Source organism: Onychostruthus taczanowskii, unplaced genomic scaffold (assembly GCF_017590055.1).
Source record: "Onychostruthus taczanowskii isolate IOZ18803 unplaced genomic scaffold, ASM1759005v1 scaffold45, whole genome shotgun sequence".
NCBI lineage: Eukaryota > Metazoa > Chordata > Aves > Passeriformes > Passeridae > Onychostruthus > Onychostruthus taczanowskii.
Genome location: NW_024502014.1, coordinates 5,151,999 through 5,177,886, shown reverse-complemented (window position 1 = coordinate 5,177,886; position 25,888 = coordinate 5,151,999). Strand labels below are relative to the sequence as shown.

Here is a 25,888-nt window from a genome sequence, read left to right as displayed (position 1 = left end):
GTATTACTCCAGGTCTGGCCTAACAAGTCATCCCAGTCAAAACAACAGGCAATGACCACTTAAGCAAAATACCTGGATCTAAAATCCTTCAACACAATATTTCAGGCCTTGGCTATGTTTTCTGTGCAAGGTTTCCCTGTTCTGTAGTCAGAACGATAATTTGTGATCCAAGCAGACACCAAAAGGCACCTTGTAGCCCAATGCTCTGGTTATTATTCAGTGTTGTACACACCTATTCCTGTGCTTTTTAAGCCTGACCTGCTTAGCTGCTGCCAGTTGTCTCTGCCTGAAGAGGGGAAGACAGCATTCTCCACACACGGAGGCTTCACGGCAGGGATTCTGAATGAACGTGCAGCTCTAGGATGGCGTATTCACAGGGAAATGTTTTCAAGAACTGCTATCCAAACACTTTTTTTGATGACTAATGGTTATGAGTTGTTTTCAACCTTCCTTTCTTACCACATGAGACATTCTCTCTGGCCCCATCACCTGCTACTCATCGCCCTGCTGACCTTGGCTAGGGACGCGTGGTGGTGTTTCGGCTTGGAGGTACATCCGTCTACCGGCTCCTCCGTCTCCTGGGTGGGGACCCCCGTCCCGCAGGAGCGGGGGATGTGCTGATCCCCGGTGTTTTCGTGCTCCCGCACCAGGGACCGGCTGAGGCACCGGCTGAGGCACCGGCTGAGGGACCGGCTGAGGGACCGGCAGCGGGCTGCGCCGTGCGCGCAGGGCCGCCAGGGGGCGCTGCGGCCGCGCCGCGCCCGCGCCTGAGGGACGGATCCGCCGGAACATGGGCAGAGGGGGATAGGGGGATGTAGGGACAGCGGGATATAGGGATACAGGGATAGGGCAGCCGGGGATATAGGGATAGAGGGACATGAGGACAGGAGGATGTGGGGAAAGGGGTACAGGGGAAATAGGGATGCAGACAGGAAGATATGGGAAAGGGGGAGAGAGGGACAAGTAGGTACAGGGAGATGGGGACAGGGAAGAGGGTGACAAGGACAGTGGGATGTGGGGAGACGGGGGATATGAGGACGGGGGGCAGCGGGATATGGGGACAAGGTCAGGAAGATAAGGGGCAGGGAGAGCGGGACAAGAAGATACAGGGTGATGGGGACAGGGGTACGGGTATGGGGACAGCAGGATATGGTGACAGGGGATCTGGGGAGAGGGGGACAGGGAGGCAGGAGGATATGGGGACAGCAGGAGAAGGGAACACGGGGAAGTAGGACATGGAACAGGGGGATACGGGGACAGGAGGACATGAGGAACCTCCTGCTGAGGTTCACGAGGAACCTCATTGCCTTGTGCAGAGGCCAGCCAGGCAGGGAAGTCTCCTGTTCAGCCCCTCTGCTTGGCCCTGCTGCTTAGAGGACACTGTTAAGAACTACCAACAGGAAAAAAAAAACATCCCAAAACCAGAAGAAAACTGTTCAAATGCAATAATTTAGCCTCAGAATGGATTTAGAGGGGTTTGGGGGCTTTTCTTTGGTTGATGGTTTTGTTGTTGTTGTTTTGGTTTGGGGGCTTTTTTAAGCCCAAAGTGGAGCATTAAGGGTGGCACTGCTTCTCTGAGGGACTGACAGTGCCCTGTGCCCCCAGAGCCCCATTGCTACTGGGGACAGCCAGCAGCCAGCCCGGTCCAGGGGCAAGAAGGGACAAAGGTGACACAGGGCTGTGCTTCCCATGGGCACACAGCTGCCAGCAGAGCCCTGAACAAGCCAGCTGCAGTGTCCTCACTGCAATAATTTCAGGAAGGGAGAATAGCCCAGGATGGTCAGATACAGAAAAAGATACATCCCTGCCTTCCCCCTTCACCACCTGTTCTGATCCCAAACCAGCCGGCACGCATTAGTCTGGAAGTGAAACAAATGCTGCCTGTGATCCAAGGAGACAAACCCAGCCCTTCTGTCTAGGACAGGGTGGCTCACAGCCAGTGTAATTAATTGATGGCCACAGGCTCCAGGTGCTCAGTGCCCCAAAGAAAAATCATCTGATTCACTCCCTCTATTGCACAAACACCCTTCAGGAGCTTATACACTTAATTACAGGGAACATGGTGCATTAGGAGCCCAGATCCAACATTCAGGGGAGATGCCATGGACTCAGCAATCCAAAAAGGCTTGGGGAAGATAATCCTCAGATCAGGGTTGATTGTGCATTGGCAGCATGTTGGAATGGAAATGACGCTGTGTTCATGTACAATGCATGGCACATGTATCCCAGACAGGGCCCAATATTTCTTCCAGTCTGTATGCATTATCTTCACCATGATCTTGAAAGCAAAAATTAGCATCCTTTGAGCATGATCTGAAGAAAAGAGAGGACAGCACAGCACTGAGCTGGGCGTCCTGCTGTGAGCTGGCAATACACACCCATCACTACTGCAGCAGCAGCACAGCACAGTGTCATCTAGTACGTGAACAGTGCCCACCTGGCCATAGCAGCAAGCTAGAAACAAGAGCAAGGAGAATGCACTCTGGCACCAGCACCACCCTCTTGGAGAGGAGGGCAACTGCAGCTTCTACCTTTAGGCTCTCCTACAGCCTTTGACAGGAGCTGGTCTCCTCCTGGGTGTCACATCCAATACAAGAATATCACAGCCTCCTGGCAACACAGTAATGATGGAAATTATTAGTGTTAGAGAAGTTTCAACCACTGCAGGTATTGGTATTATTATTACTAATAAATGCACACAGTTTAAACTGGTGGGGCTAAGCTCTTTAGCTTTTAGTTTCTTTGAAGTATGAGGGAGAGTTTTTAAAATGTTGCTTACAAAAGAGATATTTCAACTTCTTGCTCTTTTTCATCTTTATTATGCCATGTTGCTGCTGGGAGGCAATGCAGCCATGTTTTTAAGGGAGAGGTTGCTGTCAGAAGAAGGCTTCCAGCAGGGAATGTGCTGTGATGCCAAAGGGTGAACAGCAGCTGTCCCTCTACACATGCTGAGGAACTGGCCCTTCCCTACACTCTCCACTCTGTCCAGCAAACAGGATTTGAAATCAACAATGTTAATGAAATGTGGAAGTTGTAAAAGAAAACCAGTCTTTTTAGAGCTCTCTGAAGTTAGAAAAACAAAGTTAAGACATGGTTTGCCAGATTAATAACCTGCTATTTTACCTGTTAATTACTTCATGACTAACTACTTTCTTAATTATGTACCTGGCTCAGGAAATGTATGGCAAGGTTTTCCAAACTCTTTCTCACTACTTATTCTCTAGGCTAAAGCAACTGTAATCACAAGCATTTTCTACAGTCATTCCCCGCCCAGGGTTTCAGTCTCAGTCTGAAGAGCAATCAGTCTCTCAGGGCTTTCCACCTCAGAAAAGTTTACAAAGGATGTGTTATCTGTGCTTTTAAAGACTGAGAAACTGAGGTGTCTGTAGAGAGAAGCCAGGAACAGCAGACAATGAGACCATCTGAGCAGCAATTCTGCAACTCCTGCTTGAAGTTACCCACCCATTACTACAATAAGTTAAGCTTCTCACATTCATGGTCTCTGTTCTTCCTTGAGGATGGTCCCTTCCCAGCCCTCCTACCCTCAAACATGGAAGGGCTCAGGGGCCCAAAACCATCTCAGCTTTGCCAGGATGACAAAGTCCAAGTGTGAAGCACTTGGGAGTAAAGGAGGAATAGGCTGAACCGAGCAGTGTGAGCATTCACCTTAGACCTGACAGTCCTAGAGACAAAGATAACTTTGAAAAAAATTAACACGCCACCTCTACTGACTGCAATCAGATTCCCCAAAGCCTTCCAAGAGCAGCTAACAGACTGCTACACTAAGGGTTAATGGACTACACTAAACACTGCCTTAATGCAAAAACATCACACTGAACTCATTACTCTGTCAAGTAGGACTGGAAATTTGATATTTATCAGCTCCCAGGATGGAAGAGCACAGTGCTTTTACAGCACTACTGAAGAGGAAGTTTTTAGCAGCTAACCTGACCTCCACCTTCCAAAGCTTTTTCATTTCCCTTCACCCCAAGCTCCTCTACCCAGTTTATGGGCAAATACCACTAGCATCTTTGTTCAAACCTTTTAACTTTTCCAGCATTGAAAAAAGGAAAAAAGTGCTGCCTAGGAGTGGCAGAGCTGAGCTCCCCTTTTTCTGAGTGGTGACATATTTCACCCTTGCACTGCAGAAGATTGAAGCTCACCAGGAGGAGCTGTGACCTGTAGCACTCCCCCTCAGTTTGCTCAGAGCTCAGCTTGTGCAAGTAGTCCTGGCTCCAGCAGGCTAAATAATCCCGTTCACCTTTGCCAAGTCACCCTCTTCACTGTTCACTTTTGGGAAAAAAAAACCAAAAAAAACCAACAAACCCAGTTACTCACTGTTGATGTTCTAAAGCAATCATCTTATTTTACAAGTTATTTATTTCAGGACTAACAGAAGGGACTGACAGTTGTTTACACAGAAACTGTGCTAAGGCAAACCTGAAAGCTTATGTCACTGCATTTTTTTTCTTGCCCAAACCTAATCCCAAACCTGCTTGCTGCCCAGAGCAGACACTGCTGCTGTGTGCAACTCCTGTGGGAGCTCAGTTTCAATGCCAACCCTGAAATATTTGAATTCTTAACAAACATTAAATGGAAGCAACTGGAAAATTAATTCTCATATTGCAATTTTTTATATTAAAACAGCAGCTGTTACTCTGAAATACAATCCCACACCACTCCAGAACCCAAAGATGACGTCTTGCACCCCAGCAGTCAAAAAAACACAGTGTGTGTGAATTAAGTCCACCTCAGTTCCTGGCTCTGTAGTTTCTGTGAGGCAACTTTTCTGTACTCTTGCAGAACAAACCATATCCAAGACAGATGCAAGACAAACCAATGCACATGTCACTGTAATTGTTTACAGCCCAGTAACTATACTGTTATTACTTGTGCTCCTTACCTCCATGAGATGCAAGGAACCGAAGGCAGGTGTGGTTGAGTTATAGCCAGGAGAGGTCTCCTGCTCAGCACTGGAATCTTCAGTAAAATGATCCCCATACTTACTCTCAAAAGCAACAACCAGAAAATAAGTATCTCGTTTTCATTCCCCACCTGCAGGGTTCACTTTCAACAAGACAGGAAGACAACAAGGCCATACTAGCTTCTCCATTCACCTATTGCAGACCTAGCCCTCAGCAGCAAGAGCATCCCCTTCCCCAGCTTACTTGGATTGGGTGCTAGGCAGCTAATACACCCCATGAATCACCTACAGATTTATTCTTCTTGACGAGTGCAATGTCCAACTCAAGCAGGAAAACAGAGGCTAGCAGATTGGCTCAAAATCTAGCAGCATATTATCAGCCTGGGGTTGGACTGGGTTAAGACTGGCCATGCACAACACATTCAGGTATTTTCAGCTGGAAGCATTTTCTCTTCATCTTTTCTTAGCTGACCAAGAGGCTCAACACTCCACTTTACAGACACACACTACAGTCACCTACTTCCACCAGGGCTGAGTCTGCAGGAATTTCTCCCAAGACCAGAAGCCTCTTCTCCCTGAGTGTGCCCTTCAGAGCTGCCAAAAATTTCCTTCACCCACCCCAATCCCTCAGTTGCCACAGAAGCAGTACAACAAAGAACCATCTGTGACAAGCCAACGGGATTTACTGCTTATTTCTGGGAAAGAGTTTTGCACTCAGGAGAGTCCTGCAAGGGGCATGAAGAGATGCCCATGTGCATATAAACTGCACCACAGGGAAGAGGAGGAAAGGCCTCAAAGGTGCACTGAGACCTCCTCATGGGGCAGTTTTCAGCAGTAACTTGGGCATACCAGAATAGAGTTTTCTTCAGATGCCAAACCTATGGATAATTCATCCACAGCAGAACAACTTCAAAAAAGGTCATCAGAAGGAGGGACTAAAACAACCAAGCAAAAATCCAAACAAGCAAAAAATCCAAACAAGCAAGCAAACCTCACCACAAAAAAACCAACCAACACCCCCCTACACACAACAAAAAGGTCTCACAAAAGATCTCCCTCCTTTCACTCTTCTTAAATCTCAAACAAGTACACAGGGCTCTGGACCCCAATATTCTTCAGCACATCCATGATCATAACACTGACTGTTCATAATGCAGTTTTATTTTTTCCTTTGTACAAAAACAAATATAAAATTTAAATCCAATAGAAAGTGTATACTAGCAATGACAAGTTTACATTACAATGAGACAGGACAATGCGATGTGTACTGAACACCACATTAGTTTTAAAACTCTCAGTGATACATGCACTATATAAAAACTGCTAGAACTTTTATTCTATTTCTACCAAGAATATCCAGGTACCAAGACACTCAGGAACCAAAAGTAATCTTGATAGGTGGTATCTACAAAATTAGACCTTTTCCACACACAAGAAGAAACCAACATTAATAGAAACATTTATCATTCTTTGTTAAAATCCTCTCACAAAAAGCCATACATAAATTCTTAGTAGATACAGAAAAAGCTCAGAAGCTGCTAGCATAGGTAACCATTCAGTAGTTTAGAGAATCTTTTAGACATTTTGAAGAGATACTGTAGTTTTCAATCTGTATTTTCCCCACAAAGCCAGAACTACGTCGACTCCTGTTTCAAAACCTAGTCAGTGGTTAAAACTAGTTCTTGAGTGAAGTCAAAGAGTAATGTACAAAATATTTAACAGAACAGGGGTGTGCCTGTTTACTTCTTGAAGAAAGTCTTTTCCACATTCAAGGTTTGTTTATTTGTCCCATAAACAAGATTGTACCTGAGGGATGAAACAAAAACAAGGGTTTCCATCATCTGTAAATAGAGTTAAATTTTTCCATGAAAGCATTAAGTCCACAGAGCACAGCCAAGCCACCTCGCCAGTCTTGTCCAGCCTCCCTGAGGTCTGTGAGCCCAGGGAAGTGCATGTTTGGATAGGTGGCCAGCTCCTGTTTCCAGAGACACACAGCCCTGTTGATGCTCTGTGGAGCCTGGGGATGGGGCCTGCTGCCAGCAGCCTGCTCTTCCCCCAGTGCTGGCAGCAGCACCTTGTTCCCCGCTAAATGACATATTGATCCTGCAGGTCACTGCAGAAGTGCAATTCTGCTCTGGGAGAGGCAGCCCATACTGCAAAGAAGCTTTGAGCATTATATTGGAACACTCAATTATGTTCAGGACAGGCTGGAGCAGCACCCTGGACCCCCAACCCCCTATTCAGCCTTGGCCCTCACTGTCTGACTGTCCAGAAAGCTGGGTACTGGTCAGCAGTTCACTACCAGTAAAGAGCTGTTTCCTCTGCACTCAGGGGAACTATGACTATTAAAGAAAGACTCTTCTTTTACACCCACAAACCTGCCGTGCTTGTTTCTGTTACCTTGACAGCCAAAATGTATTTTTTCCCCGTTCCAAGTTGTATTCACAATAAAATAATATAAAATTAAGGGCAAAAAAAACTCCTGCAAGTGCATGTTTATAATAGTTATTTGGTAGCTCCAGACTTCTTTTGTTACTATTACATAGCTGATACTCAGCTTCTAAGCCAAAAAGTATTTACAGATGCTGCTTACCTGTAGGATTGTGCCGGATGAAAAATACAAATGGTCTGTCTACTATGAACCAAGGAGGGGATGACCTGGCTATTAAAATTGCAGCTTGCAAAAAAAAAAAAAGTTTAGAGTGAGACAAATCAAGCACCATAATGCATTATATACTCCATTGAAGTAAAGTTTTCTTGTAGATATAAATATATAGACTTGAATAGGTGCAGACAAATGCCTAAAACCTACTAACTTGGACATTTAAAGCCACACAGGCCACATGATATTCTTACAGGAAGCATTTGAAAAGATATAAGACCCACAGAGAGCTGAAAGCCTTAGGTTGTCACCCAAAGGCTGTAGGAGCTTACTCCTCTTTGTAACTTGGATAGTCAGAATGTGCCATCAGTGGTCTGATATAAAGCCTAAGCTATGGGAAGACACTTCTCTAGAAGTAAATCTGTCAATATTTCTTACAGTGATCAACACTGGCAAGTTGAGACTTGACTGAGAAATGACAAAGCCCATCAACTGATCTGAGTCTGAGCATACTGCTGCAGTGATCTCCAAGTGGGCTATCTTTGCCTAGTGCCAAAGCCTTCTAATGGAGTTTCCCCAGGTCTGGCAGTTATCAGTGCAATTGCTTACTTGTTGCTGCAGAAGCTTTGGTTCCATCTTCACTAACTTCAATTTTTGTCTTTTGCAGAACATTAGATACATGAAGACCTTCTGCTCCTGAAAGACCCAAGGAGAACAGCACCTTCAGTAAAACTCACTGAGAGAGTCCTGAAGTACTGTGTAGCTAAGCAGCTCTGTCAACATGGCTCAGAATACTAAAAACTGCTAAAATCCTGCTGAAATCCCAAAGCTGCAGAGCAGAACAATACCTTTGAACACAGTCACTAAGTGAGGTTATTCTCTATTTTTGTAATTACTATCTTACTCCTCATTCCTCCCAATGTCTTAAGTTTGCTTATTGTTTGTTTAAGTTAGAAGTGCTCACATGCATTTTTAGTTTTAATGATAAAAAACCTGAAAAAAATTTGCTATCAGAATTTAAGTTACACTCCCATGTGTCTCAATGTCAGGGGGAAAAAAGCACTTAGCAACATACCTTGCTTTCAGTAAAACACAGGCATTTGTTTTCAAATTAAGCCAGCACAAGGTAAGCTTTGTTAGACAGTTCTATAGAAGCTAATCAGGATTTTAATGAAAGCAGAGAAGAGAAATAAGTTATTTTACAGCCGTGAGTTAAAAAGTGTTTACACCCCATTTTCAGACACTAATATTTACAGCTCTGAGTTGGTTCAGTCCCTTAAAAGTGTGAATGTTTTTCATACATGCTTTCTTATAGCTCAAGTCACTAAACAGATACTTCAGGGAAAGTTACACACTGTAGTTGCAGTATTTGCTACAGACTAAGATATGGTATTGTTTAAGTCCTGCCAAAGATTTCAGACAATGCTTGAGACCCTCAGGTTGCAATATCAAATCTTAAGAAGCTGACCAGCATGATTTACTGCTGTAATGTAAGATGAGGGAGGAAAAAAGCCACGGCAATGTTGAACAGAAGCAAGCAGTCATGCCTGGCTGACTACAACATAAAACCAGCTCCAATGTCATGGCAACACTTAGCCAAGAGAAAGCAGACAACTGCTTTGGTAAAGCAGCACTTGATTCAGAGCTAGGAACTATGAAGGGCCACTGTGAATTAAAACAAAAAGACCCTTACTTGTTATTTTTGCAAAGTTTGCCTTTGACTGGTCAAACATATCTGTAATACCAAGTGCTTGCAGAGGCTCCTTTAAGTCTGTTTCTGCTTCTGCTGTAAATCTGGTTGGAACAAAAAAAGAATGCATCAGTATTATGCAGCAAAGTCACCTGAAGTATCAGGTGAGATATATATAAATAACCCCCCAAACACTCCCTGAAGAAGGAATGGATTGTATAGGTACTTACTTTGGTAAAATAACCTGTACTCTTTTTGCTACCATGGTTGTCATCCAGCTTCCTATTGTTTTTGTGCTGATGTGGGGGATGATAGCAGAGAGTGGCGTCGTGCTTTCGGTGGGCAGTGCAATCAACATGCTGATCATTTCCCCGTGGTATGGCAGCTCAATGATGTTGTACCACAGCTCATTTGGGGTACTCGTAGTGCCTAAAATAATAGAAACAAACTAGTGAGCCATAGCCATTACAGCCTTAAACCTCTACCTTAACACAACTAGTGCTAGAAGAGTCTGTCAGGAAAGCTTTGCCCACATCTCAAAACCAACTCTGAAAGTCCCACACTTCCTGATGGGCCTTCAAAAGGCAAGGGCTCTGTATGGATGCTAGTATGACAGAAAACACAGGATGACACCATGGAGCATATACCCACTTAGCATACATACTGCTTCCCAGACAAATCTCACCAGCCCAGAGCAGCAAGCCAGCTATGCTAAAAGTGACCAGGTCTGTGAATTAACTGGATTTCTGCTCCAGATCTCAGCTGTACCAGAACTAGCTGTGAACTGAGAATAAAAACAAAGCAAGGAATAGCAGCAGACTATCTTTCCAAACTGAAGAGATTTTGCAGACAAGCTTCTTCTTCCAAGAGTTATTGCAAGACCTCCTGGTTCCTGTCTGAAGTAGTCTGTTGCATTTGCTTGATTTTCTTGCTTAATAAGGATCTGATTAGGAAGCAATCTGAAGTCTCTCAAGATAGTGGAACACAGCCACTTTGAGGCAGTGCAAGAGGCCAATTAGATGAGATGGAGGGAGATAGCAACACATCCAAGTTACAGCAAGACTGTCTTTGAGCAGCCCTCTCCTCCTCCAAGCTCCCTTTGCTTACTGTGGGATTTCTGGCATGTGGCTGGGAAGCAAATGCTTTTTATAGTAGTTTCAAGTTAAAATTTGTCAGTTTAACTACAGATAGTATTTCAGGCAAGGTTTTAGGATAGCAACAAGATCTTATTGTCTTTCCCCTTTCCTCATCTAAATCTGTACTTGACAGTCCAAGCTGAAAATCAAAAACTTCATTACAAATTTAATCTTGTTGCCAGCACCATGAAAGCTGCTCTAAACTCATACTGCTACAAAACTGGCAGTATTGCACCTCTGTTTTGCAAGAATCATGTCAAAGCTGGCAGTTTCACTATTCCTTTTATTATGGCAGTGGTTCTCAGGCTGTATCCTACACATCTAACACTGGTTGCAGAAGTCAGTTCCAGGACAGTCACACAAGGCAAACTGTCCAACAGGTAAGTGCAGCTCTCCTGATTTGCCATGTGCTGCTATCATTACTGAGGGAAACTGAACAGGAGGGGAGCTCAGCATCAGTCAGCTGATGGGACTGAAGATACATAAGATATTTAAACTTTTAAAGATCCTGTTGCAAGCATGGATAAAATAGAAGCCCTGTGTTAGGATATCCAGAGATAAAGCCTCATTTGAGTCCTCAGGAAATCAGGAACTCAGCAATATTTCTTTTGTTCCTTTTTAGCCTTAATAGTTTCTCTACCTTAAACATAGGCCAACATTATGGATATTACAACCAGCATCAGAGGTCAAAAGCCTTCAAGATAATAGTCTTGCTAAACCCCACCTTAAGTTATGAACTCATTTGAAACTCCAAAATTAGTATATACTGCAGTATATACTCACATTTTCAGCAGTTAAAGTATTACAACACATCTGCTCTAATATACAGGATATTAGGACAGTAACAGCTGTTTACTTAACATAAAGTCTACTAATACTGGTTGAGCACTACTGACAGTACAAGCAGGCATTTAAAAGCACAGTGTCTTGCTTTTAGATTTATAGCAAGCTGTATTCTCAGGCCTACTTCTCAGAGTGTATTTAACACACATGGAAGTAAGTTCCAGGCAGCACTTCTTAGAAGGATGCAACACAAGTTTTTAATCAGAGCATCCATCTTACTTTGACTACTAAAATCCCCAAAAGGCTGCAAACTGGAGCTCTGAAGTACATTGTCAGTCACATCAAACTGCTGGTGTCAGCTTTGAGAGTCTCTGATTGAAGTCTGGCAGAACCTGCTCAACTTCTTTTCACTTGTGACTCAATCTGAAGAGCAGTTTCACACCTCAGGAGAGAGAGCCAACATTCTAACCCAGCTCCTCTGGCTCCCATAGGATTGGAGACTGTGCAAGTCCTGTTTTTCTATCTGCAGTAAAATATAAACTGAACTCCAATCTTTCTCTCATATGCAGCTCACCACCAGGTAAACCTCTACCATTCTGCCTGTTGGCAGCTTTCCTTTATTCTCAGCCCTTATAAACATGTACTTAGCTTAACCAACACGCAAACTTCTCAATTTGGATACTTCAGACTTTCCCTTTTGAAGGCAAAGGATGAGGCAATACTTAAGAGTATCCAACCTTAAGGCAACTGTTAAGTACCTTGCCCATGCTTCAGCAGCAGGAGACACTTCTGTAACAATCCATCTATATCAGCTACAAGAAGCAACACCATTAAACACCACATGCACAGCAAGCTCCTGGAATGAGCAAACTCTGCACCCTTTGTTGGTGGTAGTGGGAGTCACTGAGCTTACCACAGCGAAAGATGGACAACTGGGACAGCATAGGAACTTGGTAGGTCTTCCCATCAGCTCCATAAAATGGGCGTTTCTTGGTATTTTCAGGTCGAAATCGTGATTTCCATAAGCCCTTGAAATACACAGCATTCACTAGAACCAGTCTGGTCAAACTGCCTTCAATATCATCTGGAGCTACAACCTGATCAATCATACCTAGAAGAAATAAAGGAATTCTTGAGTATTTGCTGTTGTAACACTGGCCAACTGTTTTTGAAGAACCTGACACACATTACTTTAAACCGCTTGATCTGTGAGTGTGCCAGCTCCTCATGGGACAATATATTTTAAAGTCAAAGTCAATGGTATTCTTTGTCAAAAAGTAAACTTCTGGGATAACTAGAAATAAACATATCTTGCTAACTGATAGCCTGATGTTTTAACAACTAACAAGGCTCTATCCTTTCCAGCACATAAGCAGATCTAAGACTACACGGAATAGTTTCAGCTGAAACACCTCCCCATTCACACACTGCTTGCAACATTGCTATGCAAAACTGGTGATGTGGTCGAGAAAGAATTTGACAGCCTCATTTGCCAAATACCACAACCAACATCATTAACACACTCCTCACATCCAGGAGAGACTTGTTTTAGCTCCAGAAGGTACCAAACACATAATTGCTCTAGACTGGGGACACGCTGCAAAACATGATCTCTGGCTTTAGTGTATGTAAGCTTCACAACTGGTTCAAGAGGCTTGAAGCATGAGGAGTTCTGGCAAGGCAGATGTGAGCCACCAAATGCGAGTCCTAAGAATAGGGTCATGTCTTAGGACAGTTTAGAGCAGTCAGAGCAAAAGCTGAACTGCCCTTCAGCTTCCTGTGAGTCTGATTTACTGAGTAAAACATCTGAGTTTCCTGAAAGCATCTATGTTTGAGAGAAAGCACAGACCCAAGATAACTGTGCTTGGATTTCTCACCAGGTACATGAATGCGAAGAAGAGTAAAAGCTGCTCTGATCCCATGGATGGATGGGATGGACACACACCCCAAACACATCCCTCCAGACTACCACACAGGCACATCCACTGGAACAACAAGACTGCTGCTTCCTGACCCACCAGCCCTAAAGCATCACACTAATGCCAGCTAAAAGACAGTTTTGAGCTGCAGAACAGAGCTTTCTTTACCTCCCTATATCTTTCTCCAATATTTCCATCTAAATTGGTGGTCTCAGACACCATCCAGCTACGGATAAAGGCATTGCCCAATACTCACCCCTTGTTTCATTTTTCACCCATTGGTTGATGGAATCACATGCTGCATTTGGGTCCTCAAAGTCCACACTCTTGACACTGCACTGAAACACCTCTTTGTTCCTTGTAACAAAAGGCACTTCCATTTTAAAGCCATTCTTTGCAAACACTGCATTAGCAATTGTTACAATGTCTTTATTCTTTTTTGAGACTATCAGCCTGTTTATCTTCTTTAAGGCTTTACCCACTCCTAGTTGGAAAAAAACAGCAAGTTTAATTTAGAATAACATGATAAACCAACAGTTACTCTATATGCAACTATTAATGACATGAAAAGTCAGACAGTGTTGGACTAGAAAAGGAAGACCAAGCAAGCATTCTGAAGGGACTTCCAAAATACCCATTTCTGATGTCTCATCTGCATAACACTACTGATTCCCAGCAAAAACATGAACCTCCACTATGGTGCCTGCTGCACCTCCAGCTGTCTGCTCAGAGTGTTACAGACAGTGCTTGGGATTACACTGAGGTTTAAATATTAGTGTAGAGCTAGAAATCATGCTCTTCCACAGAAGAAACTGTTCCAAAAATATTTCATATCACATAAGCCAGGTCAATTGTCAGTTCTGTGACAATGACAAAGCAAGTCAAAGGGTCAGCCTACTCAGAGTTCTGCAGGATTTGCATAACAAATGGTCTTGAGCCTCAGAATGAAAAGCAAAAATTGTTTTCTTTACTTCCTTTCCATTTGCTGGAGAATAAAGGAAGCTGTCAAGAGTTTTATAATAAACTTCCAAGTTGAGTCTTAGTTTCCTTAAAGACTAAGTTCCGGCCTAAATCACTTACAAGCAAGAGTTAATCTCTTAACACATGAGCTTGCCTCTAAAAAAAGGAAAAGGGAAAATAGTAGGTTCCAGTGCTTAGTCAAGATCCTTAGGACCTGAAAGCAGATTGTACAAAGTGCTTGCTAGCTCCTTCACTCACTGTGTGTGAGGGAAAGCATATGGCAGCACAGAAGAACTGCTATGTTCACCAGACCCAGTTCTCCTGCGCTACGCCTCATCAATGAGTGCCTGTCTACACAGGGAAGCTACTGCCAGGCAGGCAACTTCATGTTCAACCACTGCACCAAACAGCATCTTTGGGTGGCTGTTATGAAAGGATTCCCTCTGTTTCCCAATACAATTTAGGTAGAAACATCTCCTGACTACTTTCTTATGTAGACAAAGAAGAGATATGACAGGAATAAATTAGTTCAGAGTTATTCTCTTAGCTGCATGTAAGAAAAAACCTCAGATGGCTTTGCTGTTTCATGTGTCATGAATGCTTTAACAGCACCACTGGTATGAATTTCTGCATGTTCACTCTCCAATATTATGGGCAAATTCTTTTGGAGAACATACCATAACAGAGGTTCTCAAACTGTATTCTGTGGACCACTGGTGGCCCACGGAGCACTTGCTGGTGGTCCGGGGAGAGCTGGCTGGTCTCATGATGCTGGCTCTCCTCTTTGCTTCCAGCTGCTAAATTGCATTAAAAGACAGCTAAAGACAAATTAAATACTTTTCAACTAATACCTTTCCAAAGAAGCAGTTGCTACAGTTGCCAAAGGACTTTAAGGTAGTCACGAACAAGAGCAGGGGAAACCTGTGCAAGGACAGAGGCAGCATCCCATAACAAGGCTCTAACCAGGCAGTGGCTACCTTCTAAGGTGTTTGAGAACCTCTGTGTCTCACAGTTAGGATTAGGAAGTCTGAAGGCCAAATAAAACCAGTTGATATAATACCTCAACATTTTTGCAAGTGTTTAGATTTTAAGCATTCAAATATTCCTAGAGGTGATTATCCCATGAAGAGATTTCAATCGACATCATTTAGATGTTAAGGTGTCAAATTTATTGTACTTCAAATCCAGGACCAAAACAGCAAAGCAAATGAAGACAGGACAACATGTTATATGACAATATGTTATATGACAATACTGCTCAAGATTTAAATGTGCACTTACCTCCTGGAGGGTTTTCTATTCTTGGAAGTAAGGCAGAATGCTGGCACTAAGATGTTAAATCTTGCTGGCAAACACTCACAAAAATAGCATGCAAATTAAAGCAGTAAGAATCTTCAGCCTACTCCCTCTGGAGGGGCAGACATTGGCAGAGGAATATGAACACAGATGCATGCAGTGTCAGGCACAGGCAAGCAGAAATGGCTGTTTCAAGAAGAGGGCACTACAAGAACTACACATACAGGGATTCTGACAGCAGAAACACATGAACAAAACTGCAGAGCAACACGAAAGTATCACTTGTATGGTTAGTTTGCACTGCTTTCAGTGAGGTGCCAAGAAATATCCTCCTGCCCTGTTATCTAAGGAGTGGCACATTAAAGGTCCTTCAGTACAGCCTGAAATGGAGTACTGCCACCTTCCTGCTCCAAGCTAGCACTGGACCACCATCCACCCTGTTCTGGAATACCAATTTGTCAAGGACAAAGGCAGGTCTAGCCAGGGCCCTGAAGGCATTAACCAAGCTGCTCATAAGCCAGTTTGGGTATATGTACATGCCCATGCTCAAATTGCCAATTAACCTCAAGCATGTCCATTCTGCGCTTTGGTAAACAGAGTTAATTGGTGCATGATGCAATCTACCACACTTTGAAAGCCTTCTCACACATCATGAAGAGTGACAAAACACACCCAAAACCACCTTAGGATCACTGACCATTTACACTGTATCTCATCATAGTTGTCAGCTGCTTCTTTGTCTTGCCATCAGCTCCCAGCTGCAACACCCCCAGGACAGACGCAATCCCATGAGGAGAAACAACAACATTGTCCTGAGGCTTAGCTTTCACTATTTGATTGAAGACCTGGATTCCAACATCAGAGCTAAGCTCCTCCAGAGGATAAAAACTGAACTGGGAACATACAGACATTAAAGTCCCAAGAACAAAGAGGAGGGAAAAGTGCCAGTTCATGATTCCTGGTTGGAGATATCTGTAAGAAAACAAGAGGGGAAAGTTAAGTCAGCTTTCACAAGTACAGCATTTTTTAACATAAATTCTTATTCACCTAAAGAGCAGGGAAGTCTTGCACACGTGCCACACACCATTCACAGAACTCTAGCAATGGGACTCACACAACTCACTGTTTTACTTACCACTACCAGGATTTTAGGCATAGGGGTTTCCAGATGCACTGGAATAATCATGACATAGCTAGATATCAGTGTCTATATAAAGGACAAAAGCCACCAAGTTAGGAGACCACATCCCACAACCCCCTAGTTCAGATAGCTTTGTGTTTCAGGTAAACGAGGCTTGGCATTCTATTTAGACTGCACTTTATGGTAAATGAGTGCTGAGAAGTGTGGTATGGTCCTCACCCACTAGTATGTGATGCACAGTACACCTCATAGATCATTTTCTGCAGTGAACAGAAGCATATCTACATATGCAAACGGACCTTCTGGTATGGGAATTTACACCTGCCTAGAACAATAAGAGTTAGCTGCACAATTGGCATTCTCAATAACAAGAATGTAGAAGAAAATTTTAGATTTTAAAATGCAAACGTTGAACTTGGATTTCAACCTGTACTTTTGCAATTAAGAAAATAGAGCACCTAATGTATACAACATTAAGTTAATATTCAAAACGGGCGTATCTTCACCTGCAGGTCTAACACCTGACAGAACTCGGTATTATTATCCATGAGCTCCAAAGAACTGAAGCACAAGCAGCATCAACATTTTGTTGAGGACCTATCAGCAACTGATTACAGAGAGCCAAGCCCAAATGTCAAACACTGAGCACTGTAACTACTATGCTGTATTTCCTCCTCACAAAACCGAATTCAACCCTTTTTGTTAGGGCAAAGAGATACTTACAGAAACATGCAATAACCGCCAATTTCCTTAAATTATGTTCCCCATTCACAACATTTTTAAGACATTTCATTTACATAGTTCACAGCCCTGACTTCCATTTCCAGGCCAGCCAGGAGCCAGTTCCCCCACTGACTTCAGAAGAAGGGCTGCAGAAGGTGTCCAACTGAATGAAGCGTTATTTGCATAAAAAATGCAAAAGCAGGTCTCTGCTGCCCTGGAGCCTCCTGTGCAGCAAGCTGGCACACTTGCTCTTGTAGGTGCAGCACCCCAGGGTGCTGGGGCCCAGCAGAGGCACAGCCTTGTCATTCCCAGCCTCCTCCCACACACCCCAAGGAGCTGTGCCACCGCCAGCCTACCTACGCTGCGACTTCAAACCATGCTGGAGCACTTGACTACCAGAAAACCAGCTGGTGTTTGTACAGATTTGTTTAATCATCTTTTAATAGCATGTACTTTAACTGTGCTGAAACACTTGAAAGCGACAAATACAGCATTTCCACTTTCTTCTACACCATTTGAGGGGATGAAGTTGGCTTTGTCGCAGTTTGTCATTGCAGAATGCAATGCCAAATGCTGAAAATGCAAAAATGCAAGAGTTTAGACATCTTTCTCCCTCAAATCCAACTTTAGCATACTTCTGACCAGAAGAACTTGCTGATTTAAGTTATGCAAGAAAAAGTGAAAACACTGTCCTACAAAGTGGGATAAAAGCCCACCCAATAATTAAGTCTTCTCCATAAACCTACTAATCCCCCAAGCAGCTCTGAGGTCACTTAAGCACAATTCCTTCCAAAGGAGCTTCATATCAGCCATCCACTGCAACTACTCAAGCTCAGCCCAAAATTTAGACTGGACTGGGCTAGCTGCAGCTGAGACCAGCAGAACAAAACCCAAGCAGCAGGGATTGGGCTTGCAGCCCCCTGAGGCAGATTACATGAGTCACTCCCACATTTGTCTTGCACCCCTCATCACCAGCTACAGCAAGAAAATGTCATGGGGGAGAGCCAACAGCTTGACAGCAAAAGTAAACTTGCACTTTTCAAAATAAATTAAAATTGTTAAGGAACATTCTTCTGTGTTCTTTGATACTAACACAAATAACCTGAAACCTCTAGTTTTGCTCTTAAAGGCAAGGATTCCTTCTCTCACAGGCAGCAGCTCCACACCACTGGTGCTGCTGCCTTGCAGGAGGCACTCCAAGAAAAGCTACTTTTAGGGCTAGCTTTTAGGGTTTTCTTTGGTGGTTTGGTGGCCATCTCTTCTGCCAAGCCTGGAAACCCAAGGGGTAGTTTAAATAAATTCTTAATCCCAATATTAAGCAGACTTATAACTCTACCTAGTATCTTGGCAGAAAGAAACTTCAAGGCCCTAAAACTATTACAAAGTCTTACTGGATGCACTTTGAAGCAAGGGATGGTGCATGTTGGTGCCAGACAGCCTGTCCCACATTGTTATCTGGTACTGTCCCTGTCCATCACTATCACAGAGCACAGTTTGAGCTGCAGTCTGAAAACCAGGCTTTTGACCAAGCGAGCTCCACCTGATCCTGACAGCAAACCACAGGAAATTGGGCAATTTTGAGGGCAATCTACCCTTGATACATTATATGGCAAGAAGCATACTATGAGGGCAGAGACAGGAGTGACACTTTGAAATCAAATAAAACAACGTTTCATTGTCATTTAGGTACTTCATCCGCACAAGCCTAACTGAAGGCAGACACTTCTCTTCTTGCCTTTCCTAGAATATATTGCAAGTCTCCAAGTTTTCTACTTCACTGGTGACAGTCCCTGACAGACTCAGGGTGACAAGCCTTGTATTTTCCACATAACATGTGAAGCCTTGTCAAAAAAAAGCCAACTCTGCTCCCAAGGCCACTGCTGCAGAATTTTGGGTTTTTTCCGTTTTAATCGATTACCTCCCACATCTGGTTTCCCCAGAATTCTCCATATTTGCCTAACCTCTCCCTCCTCACACACCATCCAGATAGGTTGGTCTCTGTTTTGGAGCACAATCTCTAGCAAATAGCTATTCAATACGTGAAAAGAAGCTGTGAAGTGCTCTGAGCATGGAAAAAGAGTAAAACCACTTTTGATCAAAAGTTACAGAGCAGTCGCTTCTTGGCCTGGCCCTGCTCTGGCCACTGTGTAACTTCACCAGGTAACTGGGGAGACAATTGGATCTTTGAGAAGTGGCATCCCTGCAACTGAAGTTTCCATCTGATTTCAGTAAAATCAGCTTCTATGCAGTCCAGCATCAAGAAGTGCATTTGCATATCCTGCAAGAAACAGCTTAAGCACAGTGCTGGGAGAAAAAATCCAAAAGGATGTACGATGTGTAGGATGGAAAACAGCTGACCTGCTATACAGAATATCAACAAGCTTTCAACAAGCTTTCATAACACTGAAGCAAAAAAAACTTGGTGATAGTTAAATCTGAATCTAATGCTTCAGAAAACCAAACAAAAATACAGGCTAGGCATTTCTTTGCCTGTGACCTTTATATTTTTTACAAAGTTAAACTGAGAAGGAGGAAAGTGTATAGGCAAATTCATTTACATAAATGTGGGCTTTTTGAAAGATTCTGGATCAAAAAAAAAGTCCCTCTGTAGGGTAGGCTGCCCACTTCTTAGACTGAGCACTTACAGGAAGGACAACATCCACAATTTAAGCTTCTCAACACACAATGGAAATACTGTCACTAACCCAAAGAAACATAGCCAGTGTTATAATACATTGCAATTTGTTATGCAAATCCAGTTCTTAACCCTAATGCTAGAGTTTCTGAGCAAAACAGATCAGTGTCACACATCCATCTCTATGAGATGCCATCTCCACAGCAAGCACACCAAGAACTTAACTCCCCCTGCCTCACAGAGCAGCACCACCCCAAGTCCTGTACATCACACTGAAGTACCAGTTACAACTCTAACTGCATTTTTAGACAACTATTCCAGTCAGGCACAGAGCTCTGGGGAAGGCAGAGGAGGAAAACAGCAGTATGTCCTATGTACACTGATGGTTCTGCGTTGTTTCATGACTGATGATGGAAAGTCTTCAGGCTCCCAGTCTTGGGATGAGCTCAGCTTCATGCTGGTGTTGCAAACACTGACTCTCAGATGTACTGGGCAGGATACTCTACTCTCACTAGGCTCAACTATTCAGATCACCAACAAAGTACCTAGTTTAAATTTTTTGGATGAAATTATTATGGAAGTAGTTATATCAACAAAGAGGACGTGATGCTTTCATACTGCATTTACAGAATGCTTGTTACAAAAGCAAAGGTGTATTAATACAGGCTGTTTAATCTGTGTCTAGAAAAGCATTTGGTGGAGGAGGGAAAAGTTACATCTTCAGCCCCAGGCACAAAATACTGCTAAACAACGAAGATTCCTCCTACAGCAGAAAACTAGCTTAGGAAGGACTTCATTTTCAGAGAGCCAAACCAAGCTGCTGCAATCTTCCCAAGAGGAAGAACAGAAATTAGTTTGGTTCAAGATCGGAGGCAAAAACATGATCTGAAAAAATGCCAATATTTAATATCTAGTTGGAGAAAAGGCCTGTCCCAGAGAGGCTGAAGAACACTTTGCAGTGGATTGAGGATGAAATAATCAACTGTACATAGATTTTTAGATATCTGTAATGACTGCACTATGAGACACCTCCAAGTGTTTATTTTGAAGCCTGACTTCAATATAATCCAAAAGGCTCATTCTTGCAGTTGCAAGATTGATTCTGTAATTTCTTTCAAGATATATCAAGCACAAGGAAGTTTAGACATCAGACTGCACTTCTGTGAACAGCTGCAATGAAACAGCAGCAAGCACAGCTAAAGGCACAAACTGAAGAGCAGTTTCACAGCATTGCTGGTCTCACTGAATTAAGCCCAAAAACCTCAGATCCCCTGAGCCCACGTGGCAGGCACTGGGCAGCCTCTGTGACCAGAGAAAGCCAGCCTGGAACAAACATTCAGGGACCTCTCCAAGTCTGAGATGTTGATGTTTTCATGCCACTGTCATCTGGGCTACTAATTTAAAAGTCTTATTTCAATTGACATATGAGCTGAAAGCAGCTTCACTTCAGGCATTTAACCAACTCTCTTCAGCAGGACTGAATAAACACTCAACCAAACTTGTTAATAGTCATTAAAGGAGCTGGCTGAACACACAGCAATTGTTTCTCCCAAGCAAGGAGACCACTCTGGTCGCAGTAGGAAGGTCATGTGCTGGGTCTTGTTTTCCAGCTGATGCCCACAGCAGCATGGTAAAACACTCCAGCCTCTTGGTTCTTGTGCTTTCCCTGCACCCCACAGGTGTTCCTGACTCCCCTTCTGCCTAAGCCTCTTACGTAGCAAAGCCTTCAGCTTCAATATCCTCTCCTCATCCTCAACCTGAGTTCAGCCTGCTGAAGTTCTGGCTTCTTCCACGTGACAGATCCGGGAAATGTTTCACCTTCCTTCCCCTTTTCTGGTATGTCTTGAATGTTGGCTCTCCCTTTTCATCTAACAACTCCTTATATTATTACTCAATACCTGGGAAGTTCAGTATAAGCAGAGCATTTCCAATAAAGGATGATTGCTAGGTTTTAAACAGCTCAGTACTCATATTGCTCTGAAGAGGAGTAAGTTACTGTCAACAAGATATAAACATAAGTTGTACACAGAGATAAGCTGAAAGTGATGGGTTTTTTTAAGAAATAATTTTATATTTTACGACGTTGGTCTGAATTCAGGCACAACAGCCAGCACTGCACATGAATACAAAAAGCATGGTATTGGTTCTGAAGACTTCCTCTCCCAACCTTTATCCTTTCTTTGCTATTCCCATCTCTCTCAGGTTTTTAGTGCATTCTGGAAAGCTTGTTCAGCTGTGTCCAACCAGCCTCCCCTGCCAAGTGGGAATTTCCCTGCAGAGCACCAGCTTGTAAAACCAGCTGGTCCCACACAGGAACCATCTCTTTGTCCAAGCACTGCTCCCACATGAGCAGGAAGCTGGAGTTCAGCGCCTCTTCATAAAGAGTCCTGACCATCACCGTTTTCTGGGGGTTTCTGTTAAGCAAGAAGTGCAGAGAGACCAGTTCCATTTCAAACTGTATGTAGCCTCATGACCAGGGTTTCCAGTTCACAAGCCAGACTAGTTTTTCTCACCAGTATCTATCTATTCTATCTTGTACAGCACTTGGTGGTGGTTCATGGTAGTCAATTACAAAGATCAATTTCACATCATGCAAAGCTGACCAGAGGTTTTTACTTCACTGAGTTGTGACTGTACAACAACTACAGAGGCACTATTCAGAGTTTCAAGAACATAGATAGGCTTTTATGTATCATTTGCTTTTACTTCCATCCCTCATTTATACATGATTAAAAAAGCCAAATTTAGCTCTGCTTCATGAAGCAAGTACAGTTGACAGGGCAGGGGGCTTATAGAAACTTCTATGGCACTGCACAATTCTATCAACATTCTCAAATTTTGTGGGTTCTCTTGTTACTGTAGGCTCAATTACAGTTGCTAAAGTTTCTAGCTATTATTTATTCCTGTATTTAAAGTAGTTTCTACAGAATTCTCCAAGATCTAGTATCAAGTCTTACACTATCAGAAAGATTAAAGAGAATTATGTTTTTCATTTACTGGTGTCCCTTTATTAAAGAAGAGGTTTGGTTGATCCTAAGTTCTTTATGCATTGTGGGTATTTTAACATGATGAAGAAACAAGCATGGGACAGTCAGCTCATCAAGACCAACGCTGCAGAACCAGTTTTCCCAAAAGAGGGAGCAGAGGAGTGTTCCACAGCACAGTGGGGAGGCTGTACCCTATTCTCTGGGCTCACCCCAGTAGAGGGAATGGGGTTTGGCAATCATAGGTTTTGCCTAAACTCAAGCCCCCACTTTTAGTTTTTTAGTGCAAGAAAGGCCTCATGGAACCACAGTTGCCACATTTATTGTACATGAACAATGCTCACTATGCAACCACAGGCTCCTTAGGAGCCAAAGGCAAGCCTACAGCACTGCAAGCTCCCATTAATGAGGTGCAGGGTATTAATTCTCTGGAAATGGGCTGTGTAAATACAGATTTATGAAGGAAATAGTCCACAAGGTGCTGGACTAACAATGGCTGGTGTCTTATCAGGTACCTCACACCACCTTCACCCTTAAGTCCCACCTCTGCCTTAGGATTTTACCATCTTTTCTTCCTTAAAAAAAATATTAAAGGGAAATCCAGTGCCCTTATTAATTTTCACTTGGTGCAGGTATCTTGGTGTCATCCAAAAGCAAGACTCACACCACTACATCCCTGCAGAGCAAACAAATCTGGTTCTCCTTTCCTCAAGTAAATTTTCCCCTGCTGGCCATTGACACATGCCCTCTCCCTGCCTCTTGCACCTGCCAGGCTGGGAGAGTAGAAACAGCCTTATGGAGATGGCTCCATGGCCACCTGGGAACTGTGCTTGGAGAAGACTGAGTGCCAAGACCTTGCAGGATACATCCTTCTTCAAAAGGGTTAAGACACGCCAATTTCTCTAACACTTGGGCTTAAAGAACTGTCAAGCAAAGGACAAAAAAAACCTGTTTAAGAAATAAAGAAAACTAAAGGTACAGAATTGAGTCCTCAAGCCAATGGTTAGTATTTCAGAGCTTTGAAAAGGCATGTGAGTTGCTGCAGAGTAGAAGAGAGATGACTGTTTGCCTTCAGATTCTACAGCTTTTAGGTTTAGGTTACTCCACAAAAGAGGTACTTACATTTCCTACTAAACAGTGCTACAAAGCCCCATTGCCATCACTCCACACTCTACGGTTCAGTCAGGGTTTACATCATAACTGAAAATTAGGCTTTCTATGCAGCCATATTATTATTCATTATTTACATTTTTATTACACCTGGGAAGCTAAGAGAGGTGGCAGGATCTATCAGCCATACAACATCTAACTAAAGCCAACTGGGTTTAGGATGCCCCACTGGTAACAGAAGATTAGAAGACAGTCTCCCAAGAGGACTTGAAGAAACCTCACTTAAAATAATGCAAATACTATTAAATTACTTGCATTAAGTTTTTACTTATCCCTCCTCCTTCAAGAGGAAAGACTATGGCAGTAACTCTAAAGGTACATACAGTCATTTCACTATAAAAATGGACTGGAACCCCAGTATTCTCTGTTCAGAACAATAAAATTCAAAAAACTTGCACTTACACAAGCTCATTGACAGCCAAAACTTGATACTTTAAGCATTTGTACATAGGGAATTCTACCAAATGACAAATTACTTGGCGATATCAAGAATGCTGTTCTAACCATTTACTGCACTTGTGGCTGGAGATCTGCAGAGTAATGGGTGACTAGTCTTTTATTTATTTATTAATCACACTGTACAACATTAGCAATCAACCACTTCCTATTTGCAAGCTAATTTAGAAACCTTATCTGAAAAATTACATAACAAACATAACCCTTAAAGTGTAATGTAGCCACGTTATTAACATTTAAGATGAAAAATGTATATTGATTTTCTGTATGCAGGACAGCATCACTGAAACAGACCTAAGCTCACAGGAACACAAGATACTAGTTTTTAGTGGCCTCTTCTCAGCCATTCCAGCCCTAGCCTGAAGGTTACCCAAAAAGGATAAGGACATTCACATTTCTCTTTACAGCACAGACATTTAGTTATACTCATCTTTTCCCCCCAGAAAGCTGCAGAAGCAGAACTAGCCAACCACAGGAAGCATCAGAAGTCCCAGATGCTGTAAGGATGCAGGAAAGCCTTGTGCTGGGAACCTCATCCATATCAGGCAGACACCTCCTCAGTCATCTGCAATATGACTTACACTAACCAGTTAATAAGAGAATTACCAGCTATTTAAAGACCTGCATTTAAGAAAACACGCTTTTTGTTAAACTGACCTCACTTCTGACTGATCCCACTGGCTTTACTACAGGTTTCTGGGAAGGCAAGACTTAAATTTCCATAGTAAAAAAAGGGACAACTGAGTATGAACTATGCACAAGAATTCTCCAAGAGCAGGTCGTGACCCAGTATATTAAACTGTCTGATTCAGTTCAGCCTGAGAGTTTGTAGGCTGAGTTGTGAGCTGTGTTGGCTGAGCCTCCAGGAGTCCATCACTATTTCTGTAAGGCAGATGACGAACCTCTGCAGAGGAAGTAGGCAATTAGCTGGGAAAGCAACCTCTTCAACCCAGCTGCCAGAGCAGCTGGAGCCTCAGCTTGTTTAACTGCTGAGAAAGCCACATGAACGACTCCTTCTGGAAGAGGAGGGTGTACAGCAAGATGGAGACACAGAGGTAACAGATAATGCACCAACTTCTACATGGCATTTCTTAGATTGCTTAGGGATGTAAAGTTATAGGATAACAGAACAGAAGAGGAAAAATTAGTCATGTTCAGGTCTCCTCTTGGTTTTGTACCTGTAAGCTGTCAGAGCCAATGGGAAACTGTCCCTCCCCTAGTCAAACAAAAAACCTCAAACCTCGTTCAGCTGTGGGTAAGCAGAAGCTTACAGTTCACACCAGATGACAGAACCATCTCAGAAGCAGTGAGAAACATCACTAAATACCTCAAACATGTCCTTCTGCAAGAACAGAGGCTTAAAGAGTGAGCTGTTCAATGATACAGAAAGCATTTAAGTAGAAAAACCAGGCTTGGTCAAAGCTACATAGCTGATGTATATAAATTCACATCCCCTGTACATCAGCCAA

The 25,888-nt window shown here is 43.1% G+C and overlaps 1 protein-coding gene across 2 annotated transcripts; it reads right to left on the bottom strand.

Moving 5' to 3' along the window:
- Positions 1–6,063: 6,063 nt before the first annotated feature.
- Positions 6,064–16,280, bottom strand: SERPINE2 (serpin family E member 2). 2 transcript variants are annotated; one of them, XM_041414477.1, is made up of 9 exons: positions 16,008–16,278; positions 14,692–14,811; positions 13,311–13,538; positions 12,049–12,246; positions 9,447–9,645; positions 9,220–9,320; positions 8,136–8,222; positions 7,518–7,601; positions 6,064–6,730 (listed from the first exon to the last, which is right to left on the bottom strand). In XM_041414477.1, exons 1-9 carry the CDS (start codon positions 16,261–16,263, stop codon positions 6,693–6,695), a joined length of 1,311 nt encoding a protein of 436 aa, XP_041270411.1. In that variant the 5' UTR covers positions 16,264–16,278; the 3' UTR covers positions 6,064–6,692. The 2 variants fall into 2 exon arrangements, with proteins under 2 accessions (XP_041270411.1, XP_041270414.1); XM_041414480.1 differs by lacking the exon at positions 14,692–14,811 and having other exon boundaries at positions 16,008–16,280.
- Between the last annotated feature and the right edge of the window lie 9,608 nt (positions 16,281–25,888).